The 15,164-nt window shown below is 38.8% G+C and overlaps 1 protein-coding gene across 2 annotated transcripts in view; it reads left to right on the forward strand.

The window, feature by feature from the left end:
- The window catches only part of b3glcta (beta 3-glucosyltransferase a), a 70,897-nt gene extending 57,566 nt beyond the window's left edge, over positions 1 to 13,331 (forward strand). For both annotated transcript variants that reach the window (XM_038693441.1, XM_038693440.1), the window contains exons 12-15: positions 9,626 to 9,725; positions 10,177 to 10,296; positions 11,141 to 11,285; positions 12,624 to 13,331. In XM_038693441.1, the coding sequence (XP_038549369.1) occupies positions 9,626 to 9,725; positions 10,177 to 10,296; positions 11,141 to 11,285; positions 12,624 to 12,791 (533 nt within the window). In that variant the 3' untranslated portion in view covers positions 12,792 to 13,331. The remainder of the gene's footprint in view (positions 1 to 9,625; positions 9,726 to 10,176; positions 10,297 to 11,140; positions 11,286 to 12,623) is intronic.
- The last annotated feature ends 1,833 nt before the right edge of the window (positions 13,332 to 15,164 follow it).

The following is a 15,164-nucleotide window of genomic DNA, read 5'->3' on the forward strand; positions in this document are numbered from 1 at the left end:
GGTCAGCTGCATATTCGGAGGTACATGAAAAATGAAATTGCAAACTAAAGTTGAAATGTCTACAAACACCTTGTCAAGGGGTGTTGGCTATAATTCAAACCTTAAATTGGAGGAGATTTGGAACTGAAGTGAGTGGGAGTAGCTCTGTGAAAAAGTGGCTCTAAAAGTGTGTTTACCTCACAAAATGACACAATAGCAAGACCAAATGTTTGTTATTCATTCCCCTGTCTGCTGTTTAAATAGCAGATTTTGGTCAATTCTGTTGGGATTTTGTTTGTTAATCGTGCTAAGAGCTATTGGATGCTTTTGAATTTTTTTCTCAGAATAATTCTAATCCTTCTGTTTGTTCTTGAATTTGAGCAGCTTCTTTCTGACTGAGAGTTATAACTGCCATTTACTCACCAGAAGCTTGGCCAACATCCCCTGCTGATTTCCACAGACTGTAGGACTGTCAGTATTTAATAACTGAAATGTTTGCTCCAGATATTTGTTTGTTTTAGAGCTGATAATAATCTGACATTTGTTAATTTCATCACTTGTTGTACTTTATTTTTAACCATGGCATACTTTCACTGAACTTTGCTACTTACCCGACTGAGTGTCAGGTCCATACAAAATCTATAAGGGGCCAAGTCTTTAATGGAATATCCGCGTCTAGGCATTCTTGGTTGGAGCTAGAAGACAAGATTGATACCACTCTTATATCTGTACATTATGTAGCCACAGCGAGCGCTTGCTGATAATGTTGGTTAGATTAGCTTAGCATAATGACTGGAAACGGGGAAATAGCTGGCATGGCGTGTCTAAAGGTAACAAAATCTGCATAAAGCTCACTGGTCTTACGTGGGGGTAATGTGCTGGATGATTTCTTGTCCAGAAGTCTTGTTGTCCTGCTTCTGGCCAAGAAATTGTCTGGCAAATAACCCCCACAATTACAACATGTCAATTTTACACATCAGTTGTACAGATTAAGCAAAAAATATATAACATCAGTTAGTGAGCTTTAGAGGTACTGGCCAACCGATGGGACAGAGCCAGTCTAGCTGTTTCCCCCTCTTTCCAGTCTACAGTGTATGCGAAATGGGCTAATCAACTCCTGGGTGTATCTTTATATTTAACCAACAGATATGAGAGAGGTATTTATCTTTTCATTTAACTTTCTGCAAGAAAGCCAATAAGCGTCGATGCAAAAATGTCAAACTTTTCTTCAAATCACAGAACCTTCATTTTAAATTCTTGACAAGATCCCAACATTTATCAAAGCTATCAGGACTGGAGTTAGAAGAAATACGTATACACAGTGGTGCAGTTGTTGGCATTGGGGTTGAACTCCCCAACCGGCTGGGTGCTAGGGAGCTTGTGGTTGGGGGCTCGAACCTTTCTGTGTGGTTTGTATGTTTTGACAGTGTTGGGTTTTCTCTGGGTGCTCTGGCTTCCTACCACAGTCCAAAAACATGCAGGTTAATTGGTGACTCTAAATTGACCTTAGGCATGAATGTGAGCATGAATGGTTGCTTGCTTGTCTTTATGTGTCAGTCCTGTGATGAACTGGCAACCTGCCCAGGTTGCCCAATGTTAGCTGGGATCAGTTCCACCTCCCCCTTCCCTGCAAAGGATATGCGGTTATAGATAATGGATGGATGGATGTTTAAATGATGCACAACGTTCACTGTTTTGATTTCATGTTGAAACCTGTTGTCATAGGATGTTTTTAGTTTAGTCATGTGTGGGAACAAGCAGAAACGGACATGTATCATACAATATGGAAAAACTTTCCACATTTATACAAAAGTAAGGTGAAGTCAAAGAGAAAATCAATAGCTCAAAAGTTAATGACCACTGTCCCTCTGCATTAACAGGCTGCGCAGGGTAAGAAAGGTGGCTCACCCTGTAGGTGCACTAGGCATGGCTGACTGTGACCCTGTGACAGGAAAACACATGCTATAGCTGGTCTCAGGAGAAGCTTTAAACCAACAACGCCCCCCAGCTTCTCCTGAGGGAGATGCATAATGTATGATAATCAGAAACAAGTACAAGAACATGTACATAGAGCATAAGACTGCTCAAAGGAATCCAGGGTAGCTTGTGAAGACAGGAGTAGCTCTCTGCTTCAGCACCATCCTGGTTGCCTGAGGCCGAGGCCATTTGGGCGCAAATTATTTTACAGTCTGATAGCTGTTGGCATAAAAAGTCACCTAAGACCTCTCTTGTTGCACATTAATGGGATGATGCATTGGCTGTAGCCACTTTCAGCGCACTGTAGGAGGGGTAAGGGTTGTTGTTCAAAAGAGTCTGGTTTAGTCTCCAGCCCTCCCTTTTGTTACTGTCTCTTGGCAGCTTAGATCTTTAACAAAGGACGTCTTTTGCAACCTCTTTGCATTGAGGCAATGAACATGTAGATTAGTCTGTTGTAGAGCAGAGTAAGAAGAAAAGATTTTAAGTCAACATTTTCTTGTAAAGTTACACTGTTATCAGTCCAGTTTGTACTTGATATGCAACCCGTGTCCTTGAGGGCCGTCTCATTTCCACCTTTCTTGTTGTGGATAGTGACAGGTCTCAGCGGGGTCTCGCTAACAAATCCACCAGCAGCTCCTTTGGCTTCCTGACACTGAACTACAGGTAGTTCTTTTTGCACCAACTTTCAGTGCTCTCAAATTTTGAGTATACTGGATCCTTGAATCATTACGATGGATGGATGGATAGATGGATGGATGGATAAATGGATGGATAGATGATGGTGTTATTGCTACTGTTTGTTGAGGGAAGTGATGCATGCTTTTTTAAAGATCAAAGATCTGTATCTGCAGCCCGAGTAGAGTAGAATAAAGACTTCAGAGTTCAGAGGGGGCTGTGTGCTACGGTTTTTACATGTGATGGCAGTATCAGTGGGGCCTTGAGGTATGGAGTAGAGAGACGAATGGTTTTAGAGGAATTGTGTGTGATTTTGAGTTTGTTCCTGTTGGGGACAGTGAGCATGGTGAATTTGCATATGGAGCAGGAGAAGTAGAGGAGGATGGGTTCTACGATGCTCCTTTCTAGAGAAACAGAAGGTGAGGTGTGACTGAGAGTGCTCTGAGTTTCCGGATGCCTCAGTTGGCCACGTTTATGGATGTCACAGTGTGATGTTCAAAGCTGAGTTTATTGTCAAGGGTGATTCTGAAGTACTTTAATCTCTCCACCATCTCACCTGGCTCACTGTTGATAAAGATGTGGCAGAGGGGGGTACTGGGTTTCAGTGAGTAGTTCCTCAGTCTTGTGGCATTCTGGAGTAGGTTATTCTCTGTGCACCACTGAGTGAAGTGGAAGATGGAGTGCTGTTAGGCCATGCCTGAGTTATTGTCTTTGAGAAGTGCAAGTTTGGCTTTAAAAAAAAAAAAAGCAGCTTAGTGCATTTTTTATTGTGCTAGGCAATCACCTTCCATTTGCCTAACTCTCAATAACTTAACTTAATTTGCTAATAGTGATGGGTATGTTATCGTGTTATCACGTTACGCATTAATTAATTAATGCCGACAATTATTTTATGGCATGTTAACGCCGTTTTTATTATTATTTTGAAATTCCGTTGCTCTCTTGGTCTGAATACACATAAGCCTACAGTCAAACCATGGGTTACAGGAGGGGTGGGAAGTTGATCAGCCTGCAAATCACCCACCCAAACAGAGCAGTGGAGGGAGGATTAGGCAGACTACTTTGGATGCAGCATGTGGGAGAAGTAGATAAACAAAAGCAAGACAAGCGATCAAATGCCATAGCGAAGTGGATAACTACACACTGCATGCTGATTAGTAGACCTATAGGGGAAGATGACGATCTTAGGAACATCCTTAAAATCGCAACATAGTCGCTTGACCCCGCAGGCGCTCTATGGAGAGTAATCATGGCAACACCTTCTGTGCGCTACACAGCTGTAGCCTATTTAACTTAAAATAAAAAGTTAAAATTATACACAACTTTACCTGATAAGCCTTCATCTAGTTTTGCGGGGATGCTCTGCCATGTGAATTCCCTCCTGTTGATGTCCTGTTTAGTAAACAGTAATAGATTCTGGAAACTCACAAACAGCGAGGATCAGTCTCTCTTCCAATGATTTGTGCTCCGCGTCGCATACAAAAAGTTCAAAACAATTCAAAACAAGACGTGTGCGTGAGGCGACCACTTCACCTCACTCTAACAGGGACACTTGCTACTGAACATAGACTGTTTATGCTGGATGGTAACATGTTTTAACAAGCTAGATAAAAGGTAATGCCCTGGCAGTGGCAAATAGCTTTGGTTTTATATTTGGTTTGATTACATTAATGTTTAAGTTGAGATTTACAAGAAATATTTTAATCATTATATCATTTAATATATATATTATTTATTTACAGTCATATGTCATTGTAGAAGGTATACAGAAAGAGGCTCAGAACACAGTCTTGAGGGGCTCCGGTGTTGGTAATGATTGATGATGTAGTGGTGCCCACCCTGACGGCTTGGAGTCTTCTACTGATTTAATTTTGATCAGATTTCTGATGATGTGTCTCACCCCAGCTGCTCAAATTCAATTTCAATCTGATTTCAAACCTTAACATCACTCGCAATGGGAAACAAACCTTGATGTCGCATGCAGAATAAAGTTATCCCTGTCAGCTTACCACATGACAGCAGCAGGAATCAGCAGTGACAGAGGAATTTCATACTGCTACTAGATATTGTTGATCTTTTGAAGAGCTAGGCAATACATCAGTTTTTGTCTAGCCTGCTGCTTGTTATTTTCCTTCCGTATTGGTTAAAACCAGTAAAACCATAAAAGGTCACCAGTAAAATGCGTGTGTGCAAAATGCAATCCTTGCCCTGACTTCCAGTATGGCAGATCATAGACCAGAGTCTGCTTATAATGCATCGATGATGTCTAATTTTTTTTGTGCCACTTGTGACTGAAACCAGCCTTTACATAAAGATAAAATCAATTTTAGGAACATTAAAATCCCTGAGCGATGGCTTAACATGTGGTTACCTGATTATATCATACAGCAAATGACTTTATTAACTGTAAGTGTAAACATGCTCATACTGTGCAGGGATAGTTTTAAAAGCCATGTTGAATTTAGACCTAATTCAGCCCTTGGTTTTATTTATAAGGAATTAAACCGTCTTTCATATTGGTACAGTATTATATTGATTTACTAACTGCATGGTACTAGATGGCATTATACCGAAAGGTGTATCAAATGTCCAGAAACACCACTGAGTAGTACATCATCACTATCTGAAGCCTAAAAATGGCCATACATGCAACTGTGACTGTCAACAAAAGACACATTAAAACCATCACAAGGTTTATTGCAGAGCTAGTCAAGTAGATTGCAATAGATAACAGGTCATTAGATAAGGATGGTAATAGGGCTTCAACTAACAATTATTTTAATTATCAATAATGTTTTTCTCAATTAATAATCGTTTGGTGAAATGTCAGAAAATATTATTATTTGTAAATATTCCCGCAACCCAAGGAGATCTGTTAAAATTGTTAAATCAACCAACAGTCCAAACCAAACCAAAATGTTACATTTGCTATGATATATAGCTAGGACAAAAACATCTAATCCTCCATGTTTGCTTGAAATATAAAGCAATTTCTAGTATTATAGCACTTCTGGTAGTTAGGTAGGTAAAAAGACTAATTGTAGCACTAATTGTTGTTTTGTTTAGTGGACCTGTTCTGAGCTAAAGATTAGTTAAGTGGTTGTCTGTTCAGTCATTTCCACTAAACATAGCAGCCTAAATATTCCAGATTTTTTAATGGTATTTGTCAAAATAATCTCACTCCATTTGACAAGATACTGGGGTCAGGACAGGAGATGATGTGTGCTTCCATGCACAGTTTGCATACTGCCAAGCTGACAGGCTGGCAGCTGGTTATGCTATGACAGAAACAAAATTCAAGTGGAAGTTGTCTGACTCCTCAAACCTGCTCATTTACATAACTCGACGTTCCCTAACCCGGGGGATCGAGAGTTGGTGTGACTTACTTGTGAGTTTGATGTCTTACTCCAGAAAAAGCCATGGCTCTGCTCCTCTCAACCAGTAAATGATAGTATTTTTTAGAAGCCAATGTTGGATAAGTCTTTCTCATATATTATCCAGGAGAAAGTGTCTCCTTCTCTTTAATTTTGCCTTCCACTGCATGCCAGAATTTTTACTTTCGGGAGACAACAATCGAGTGTTCGTACTTTGGCAGCAATCCACAGTCCATCATCAAGACAGGGGGATTTTGTATAATTTGGTAAGCAGCCAGATGCTGAATCTACTCTGAGTTTAGTAACTATGCATACTGTCAATGAAACATGAGCATTATTAATGTCACTTGCAACCTGGAATGATGCAGTAGATTGTTTTTTTTTACAGTGGTTTAAGTGTGGTATCTAGAAAATGGTGAAAATGGGACTGGCACTTGTTTAAGCAAGTCAGGCACATAGGGACATGTTGTAAAGTCACTGGCCACTGTGTTAATCAGATAAGCATGCACTGAAATGTTATATGACTGAGGTAAAATGTTGAACTCTTTCTGTTCCTTTTTCAACACTTCAAGATGTATGTTAAAGACTGCTGCAAACATGGCTGGAGTTCATCAACAGTCAACAGGCATCAGTATGTCAGGAATCTGTCACCTTCATTATTCTTTATTTTTTCAGCTTCTCATTGATTCCGTTGACTTGCCTATGCATTGAAAGACAAGTTTCATAACTTATCTATGTCTGTAAAATACAGTAATACAGTATAAGTTCAGAATTCCAAGCAATCTAATCAATTTAAGCAGTATAAGGTGTGGGGGGGAATCATCATACTAATAAAGCTTTGTACTGAGATTTGTAAAATAAATGCATTAATAAAAAAATAAAGGAAAGAAAAGAGAAAAAAGTGCTAGATAATTTTATAAACTGCATCAGAAACAAGCTTTGATCCAATTAAAAGAGTCTGGGTTATCATGTTGCCACCTATAGTCCCAAAGAAATTTTTAGTCTGGTGAAAACACACAAGACTTACAGTATATATATTTTAACTCCACAATCTGAGTTTAAAAGTTTTAGATCTGTCTGAGCTAGTGAAGGGAAGGCTGATGTAAGACCTTGAAATGGAAAAATAGCATAGGAACTTTATCAAGTAAATACTCAAACTATTCATGGTCATGTGTATTGTACTTTCCTCCACTGTGTCGGGCAAAAAAAGACCTGATGGTGGAAGACACTTCTGAGGCCAAAAGGGAACCGTAGCATTATGTTCATGTAAATTTAGCAGTGGTAGTTCTCTTTTTTTTTGTGCCAATACTGTATGAGATGGATGTGGAAGCTACTTCGTCTTTCCAGACCCCTGAACTAAACTCCTACAACTTGAAGAAAGATTACCAGGCTTGTCTTATTACCAGGGGAATCTGCCTCTAAAAGTGTGTTTTTTGAATTTTATTCTTGTCCGCAGTTCAAGGTGTCCTTTCTTATTCTTATTCTATATTCAGATACTAGTAAAAAACACCTTGGGTCCCTTATAAATAAATCAGTAGGACCTCAGTATTCTTTGTGACGCTTACCACTAGGGATTTCCATGTCTGAGCTCTCAGTCCTGATGGTGAGCAGATATTTGGATTCTAATGGTTATACTTCTTTGGGTTCCTTGTATTTGTTCTGTACTACCACATCATTGTTTTTGTTTTCAGGAGTTGGCAGAACATTTTGTTCCGTCTGGCACTCATGTCAAACATACCAGAGTAAAAGTTTGATCTTCCTGGCCCATCATGCCAAACATAACTTATTATTTGTTTGAGATGTCAGAATATAGACAAGGCTTTCTTTCTGCTCACAAAGCTCTAGAGGACACATCCTCGTGTTAAAAATATTTTCTTTAGTGCTGTACAATACAAATCTTAAAAGGTGGCAATGTCTCCCCTTAAATGAAAAGTCCCTTGTTTGATCACTGCAGTGGCCACCTACATCCATGTGTGCTTGTAAATTAAAGCTGTCTAATAATTGCGCTTAAGTCAAAAAGTACAAAAGTCAAAAAGTTACCTAAATCTAGTGCAAAACAAAAAATGCAAGCATCAGTTTTATACATTTCAATTTAACACTGAACTAACAAATGAAATCCTTGAATACTTTGTACCTTGTAGGCTCATAGTCTTACTTCATTTTAATTTTTGCCAGACACCTGGCAGCGCTTCGTCTCACACAACTAAGGATGTTGATGTTGATGGATGTTGGAGTTTAAACCCTGAGTAGCTATAACTTGAAGATGGGCATCAATTTGAAAGCCTTAGTAAGACCTGTCCTTTTCAGTTCATACACAGATATTTGCTTCCAAAAAGGCACATAACTGACTGACTTTGGACTGTTCTTGGAAGGATGGAGAGAAGTCTCTCAGAAATTGTCCAGTCAGATCTGATTTTCCTGAATGTGGTTTTAAGTCCACTGTTACACTGCAAGTCAATACGTTCCATATGCAACAGACAACAAACATGACATTTTCATCTTTCAAGCACTTGCTGCACAGTGTCTGTTGGTGTAGGCTATAATGCAGTGTAGCACAACTGCTGGACCTGCTTTTTCCTCTTCTAACTTTCTTTGTACCAGCGCCATCAGTCCGTTAGTTGTAATGCCAATGAGCCGGCTCCATGGTAAACCAGCAGTCAAAATAAGTTTGCTGATAGCGCTTAGTGATATTGTTGAACAAGCAAATTTTTTCTGCACATAAATTTCTGCAACTTCCAACACAAAGTCCTTCAGAAACTGGTGATTCTTTAACTCACAACATAACTTGCTTCAACTGCAGTTTCAGCGTCCTTCATGGTTTAATGAAAACGACTTTGCTGAGATATAAATCTCTAGGTGGCTCGTGTTGTCCTCTCATCTCCCTGTGTTTAGTCCATAATGCTTGATATTATATTCCTTTAAAACAGCAACTTTTTCATTGCATATCAGGCAGGTAGCTTTTCTGTTAAACTCCAAAAAAATACTGCTTTGTACATCTTTCTTGAAACAGTCTGTTTATCATCCACCTTCCGTTTCGATTTGGACAGCGACATCTTTCTACTTCAGCCCAGAGCAGGCATTTGCGGCCACCTTTCCTTTGACCTTTGGCATGACAAACGAAATGCATTTAAAAATTGTGCTTTTATTTTAATTATTTCAAATTGGTAGCTTGAATTGACATGAATGAGCTATAAAATATAATTAAATAAAAAAATAATTTGGACAGCTGGATTTTTCACGGGCCAGACTGAGGGGGGAGTTGGGCCGGGAGTTTGAGACCCCTGCCTTACAGTAATGTCTTTTTTAAAGTAAAATGTTTACTGTTTTGTAGTTAACTAATTGTGACTGTTGGTTTGCCTGCTGCCTTCAAAATCCTTTAGTATTAGCGTCATTTGTTACTATAGTTTTTTCTTTAGGTGGCAGTGGTGTTGTCCTGTGTTATGCATTTTTGTGAATGCAGGCGTGTGTGCGTGTCTGTGTGTGTGCGTGTAAATACCTGCTTATGCCTAGTGCGTTTTTCTTCCTGTAACTTCATTTATCTTAAACCAGAAAACACCACATGATCAATATGTGATTAAGTTGTACAGGCCATTCTATTAATAGCATGTCTTTATTTGCAGGCCACTGTGGGAAAACATTTGCAATCCTTCAAAGATTTCTAAGCAGCTCTGTCCCAAACACCAAGTGGCTCCTTGTTGTGGATGATGACACACTTATCAGGTATATATATACATGCTTGGGATTAGGTTTTTCAACGTGGCGTCCTCCCCCTTTTTCAGCCAGGCCTCAACGTATCGTTCTTGAAATGTCTTTGATTTGTCTCAAACTTAGACTGACATTTATTCATAAATTTTTCTACTAGATTCTACCATGAAAAGGTTTACACAGTGAAAGAAAGAAGTGCTTGGAATGAAGTCATTTTGGTAAAATGAGTTCCAGAGATATTATCATCTTGTAGAGCATCTAAAAAGCTCAGTACAGAAATTCAGCCAGCCTCACTTTATATCTGTCAGGTTGCCCCTTCATTTGGAAGCCTCTGGATGTGTAATAATGCCTCAGGGAGAGCAGTTATTTCAGCTTCTAAATAGACAGTTTCATATGTGTGTATGTGCAGGCATGTGTGTATGATGATGATGATGATGATGATGAGTTTGATCTTTGCTGTCTGCAGTCTCCCCAGACTGCAAGTCTTGCTGAGCTGTTACAACCCTTCTGAACCAGTGTGTCTAGGAGAGAGGTACGGCTACGGCCTGAGCCAAGGCGGCTACAGCTACATCACGGGAGGTGGAGGGTGAGTTTCACAGCTCAAATACTTGGGGAATAATGATGAAAAATACAGCGCAGCAGAGGGACTATAAAATCTGTAATGTACAGGTAAACCATTTCCATTCAGTTTAAGAGTATGCTGTTTCCTTAAGTTCAGTTTAGTTTTGTAGGCTGCATTACAAGATACTCAATAAGAATACGGAATAAATCACAGTAAATGGGCGGTCATCAGTTGATAAGACAGGACAGGGAGGCTATGTTTAATACTCACAGTACATAATACAAACTGTTGGTTGCTGCAAAAAAAGCTAATAATGTAATTCAATTAGATCCATATTTTAAAGCCGTGTTATTAAATGCGAGCAAAAGTGGGCAATAAGGAGAGTGTCAGCTGTCAGTGTGGAGGAAAGCTGTACTATAGATAAATCTTGAGCTCTGAGTGAGCTGTGTGAGAAACTCTATTTAGGGACTCTTCATTTGCTGTGACACTCTGTAGCACTCCAACTGCCAGTTTTATGAAAAGTGATAACTCCCAACAACCATATTGAGTGTCAATGTGCGATTTATTTTTTTTTTTGGCAACCTAAGATTTGTTTTTTTCATGTGTAATTGCCTCTCTTTTCGAAGACGTGTCATATCATTGTACAGAGCCGATTCACAGAAAACCACATCTCCCCCTTGATTTGAAGTTTCACTCCCTACTCTGTCAGCGTCTCACCGAATGAATGAAAAAAAGCACAATAAATCTTAAGATGAAATCATACACATTATTTTCTGGCCATTTACAACATTTGTTTATTCTTAAATTTAGCGGCCTTGTTATGTATTTATTTTGTATGTTTTTGATGTCCGTCTCTGTGTTGCTGCAGTATGGTGTTCAGCAGGGAGGCTGTGGTCAGACTTCTCGACAGCGGCTGCAAATGCTACAGCAATGACGCGCCGGATGACATGGTCCTAGGAATGTGCCTAAATGCTCTCGGACTTCCTGTCACACACAGTCCACTCTTCCACCAGGTTGCATTCACACTCTTATAATACTTTCTTTGGGTCTCTGTGTGTATTTGAAGAACGTACTTTATTGTCACAAACACATACATGTTGCGAAATTCACCCTCTGCATTTAACCCATACCTTGAAGGGAGCATTGGGCAGCCGCTGTACGGCACCCGGGGACCAACTCCAGATTGAAATGCCATGCCATGCCATGCAAATGACATATATGGAAATCCGTCTCGGAATGACATCATACTGAGCCGTTAGTAGAAAAAACAGTTGAAAACAGAGCGTTCAGAACAGAGGGATATCTGAGGTTTTGGCTGACAGGGATTTCTTTTCAGAGAAACTCAGTGGTTGGGTCTGTCACCTCACAGCAAGAAGTTTCTGGCTCCATATGCCGGCTTTTGTGTGGAGTTTGCATGTTTTTTTGTCATGGAGTTGGTCCCCGGGCAATGCATAGTGGCTGCCCACTGCCCCTAATACTTAGGATGGGTTAAATGCAGAGAACGAATTTCACTACACATTGGACTATTGAATGATTTGTGTATGTGACAGTAAACCTGATTTGATTTGATTCACACGTGGGGTGATAAAGAAGGGTATAAATTGCATGTTCACAGTGCAATAACATTATTCTATTATATCAATTAAATATGGGTTTTATTACCTTGAATGATGGAAGAATCTGTAATTATAACTTGGATTTTGATGTAAACGGCATATTATAGTAACTCTGACATGAATGTGGCATTACATATAGGTTGGAGGTGGGCGGAGCTATGCTATAAATTATCTGAGGTTACTAATCTCCAAATACAAATATCAGTAGGCCTTTTTCACAGCAGACATTTTGACTTATCATTGTAGGAACATCACAGGTGTTAACATTAACAATCACAGCACATGCGCAATACCAGGACCCTGACACTAAAGCAGCTAAATGGAGTGTAGCCATCATGAATTTTATTATTTATGACTTTGCTTTTCCTACTCTGACATTTCAAAATGCTTTCTGTAAATAAAAAAAAAAGTTGTAATTAACAAGTGTCAATCAACCACAGTCCATGCATGTTGACACAGTCCTGAATAAAGTGATAAGTGAACACCATGTGTGTTATCAAAATATTGATTTACCCCAAATTATAGGTCTGTCAGTGTGTCAGCCAATTTGTTAAAAATCAAGTTGTTACAACTTAATAATTCAGTTTCTGATATTTAGTTTAAATCCTTTCTAAAAAGTTTCAGTTGCTCAGTTTTCAGTACTTTCACTTTAACGCCTTCACGCTGTAGCACTTGCACGCAGTCTCTTGTGACTGCTTCCAAATATAAATTACTGTACTTAATCTTACCTTCCAGGCACGCCCAGAGGACTATGCCAGGGACTTCTTAGCTCACCAGGTGCCTATCTCTTTCCATAAACACTGGAACATCAACCCGGTTGCTGTTTTCAATAAATGGCTTAAGGATGACCTGGTGACAAAAGCTTCGGATGGACTGAATAAGAGTGCTAAGACAGAGTTATAGTAATTTTAAGCACAGCACTAGCCTGTATGAATATGTATATATGTACAGCGTGTGTGTGTTATGGAGTCATGGAACTGAAATAGTGTCCTTCGCAGATGTAAATGTTTTTGTATTGTTGATGTCGAACTGTAATTAAGAGGGACCATAGGAGCGTGTGTCCATGACTTAATATTTGAGTGTTTTCATGACTGAGTTGCATGTTGAGGTTACTGTTTTTTTGGAAATATTAATGTTACATGTGTATATTTATATCCTATGTATATTCTTAACCTTACAGAGGATAATCTTCCTCTTTGGGAGATACTGTATCTTTCAAAAAGTCAAGATCACTAATACTGTACAATTTGCTCTATTTTGACATAAAGGTGTAAATATTTGAGAATGTTTTGCTTTTCTATTTCACTGGAGGCCTATTATTGGGATTTAGTTTAAACCAGTAATGTATAAATTATGAAGTTGTTTAAGGTTAATTGAAGATAAAACTACAATATGAACACAGACTGTTGCTAAATGGCAGCATTAAAGCTCTCTAAAGCATGCTGAAGGTTTGTAATTACTTCCAGAATGTACCCAACATGTAGTCTAAAAAGGGTCCTACTGCTGCTCAGGCAGATAAACGTCTTGCGTTTACTTTAAACTCACCTTCATTACGTTTGTGGCCGAAACCATCTGTTTCTCAAGGCCGGCTTTGACCTCAGTCACGGGAACAAAGAATTAGCATATTTTCATTAACATTCTTTCTTGTAAAATATTAGCTGTAGTATGGGATAGAAAATGGCTTTATCAACATCAATACCAATTTTTCATTTTCACTTCTTTCATCTCAAATAATTAATTGTCAATTGTTAATAATTTGCTGACCATTTTAAAGGTCTTTCGGGACCTTGAGCCTTGGTAGATGTATTAAACCTTTCTCCTGGCTGTTTGCCATCTTAAAAAATTAATTTGCAGCTGTAATGCTTCATCAAAAAAAAATGGATGTGACTGCCGCCTCATAATGGTCACAAAAGCTTTAGAAAACCTGAGGATAATAAAAGGGCTCGATATTAATTACACTGAAGTAATGAAAATTTGAAATGTTAATGTGGGAAAAGTCATTACTGTCAGTGTGTGAAATGTACACTGTAATACAGAAAATGTTCCTCTACTCGCATATTCTGTCAGTATTGTGGTGCTAAATTTTCACTGTCCTTATAGCACACTAGGCCAGCTCGAGTTCATGAAAAGTCTATTAGCCTCAGGCATTTGAAGCAGTGCAATAAGTCAAGAAGACATCTCCTAACACACCTATGAATGGTAACCTATTTGCAGGAAACCAGTTAAATTCCTAGTGGGACTCACCCCACATGGAGTGATGAGTGGTGGTGAGGCAGTGATTTGCACTGAGGGGAAATCCTCTGCGTAATTCAAAGTAGGTCCACACAACATGCTTGCTCTGCCAATATTTCTAGGATGTCAGCAACAATGTCCTAGTTTTGGTGTTGAATTTTATTCTTTAATCCTTGTCCAAAACAGTGAAGGGAGGGAAGATGAGCGTATCACTATAACTTAAAAGTAAAAAAAAAAAATTTTAGAAAGGGTCACATTTTATTTATTAGTTGAACTACTTGATTATATTATCTGTAAATATTATTTCCTACATATAGGTATAAACGCTGTTTCAAAGCCTCTCCACACTTCCAGATGTAAAACTCTGAAGTGGAAATACTTTATTTATATTTTATTTATTTGGCCTAAAGATATGGAATCTTCAAAAAGCATAATGTTTAACTGTCAAACTGTAAACTCCCCTGCAGAGAAATTCAAATTTTCACAGAAAAAAAACTTCAGTGTCCTCAGTGATAAGAGCACTGCAGTCTACAGAGTGATGTCCAAACCTGGCTTTAAACATCAGCTATGCAGCTATGAATATTGCTTTGATGATCATTTAAGTCACTGAAGGGACTTTGCATCATGTGCTTCAAAAAACATCACAGATGCCTACATTAACTAATTCCAGTCATTTCTGCCACAATATTGCTCTGTGGACTGTTTTGGTTTTCGTAAATATGGGGGGGTTTGCATCACAATTCACACATTTTATCCAGGGTTTGTGATTTGATTATATTGTTCATAACTATGCCAATAGCCTGTGTTGAGCTTTTTGTGTCAATTTTAAAGGGCTGACTCACTCAAATTACAAAAAACATAGGTGTCATGCAGAAAGTTTCAGTTTTGCATGTCCATGTGTTTATTTCCCTGCCTCTCTCCCAATACAATGGATGTGAATTTAGGCCAGCGAACCAGCCCTTAAGAATCATGTTGGGAGCAGAAGCAGGTGTCACCTATTGACCTAACCCTAACCTTTATTAGTCCGTTTGAAGCAGTTAATTA

The sequence above is a fragment of the Micropterus salmoides genome, unplaced genomic scaffold (genome assembly GCF_014851395.1).
Source record: "Micropterus salmoides isolate LMB-PRFRI ecotype aquatic unplaced genomic scaffold, ASM1485139v1 Ms_hic_scaffold_3, whole genome shotgun sequence".
Lineage (NCBI taxonomy): Eukaryota > Metazoa > Chordata > Actinopteri > Centrarchiformes > Centrarchidae > Micropterus > Micropterus salmoides.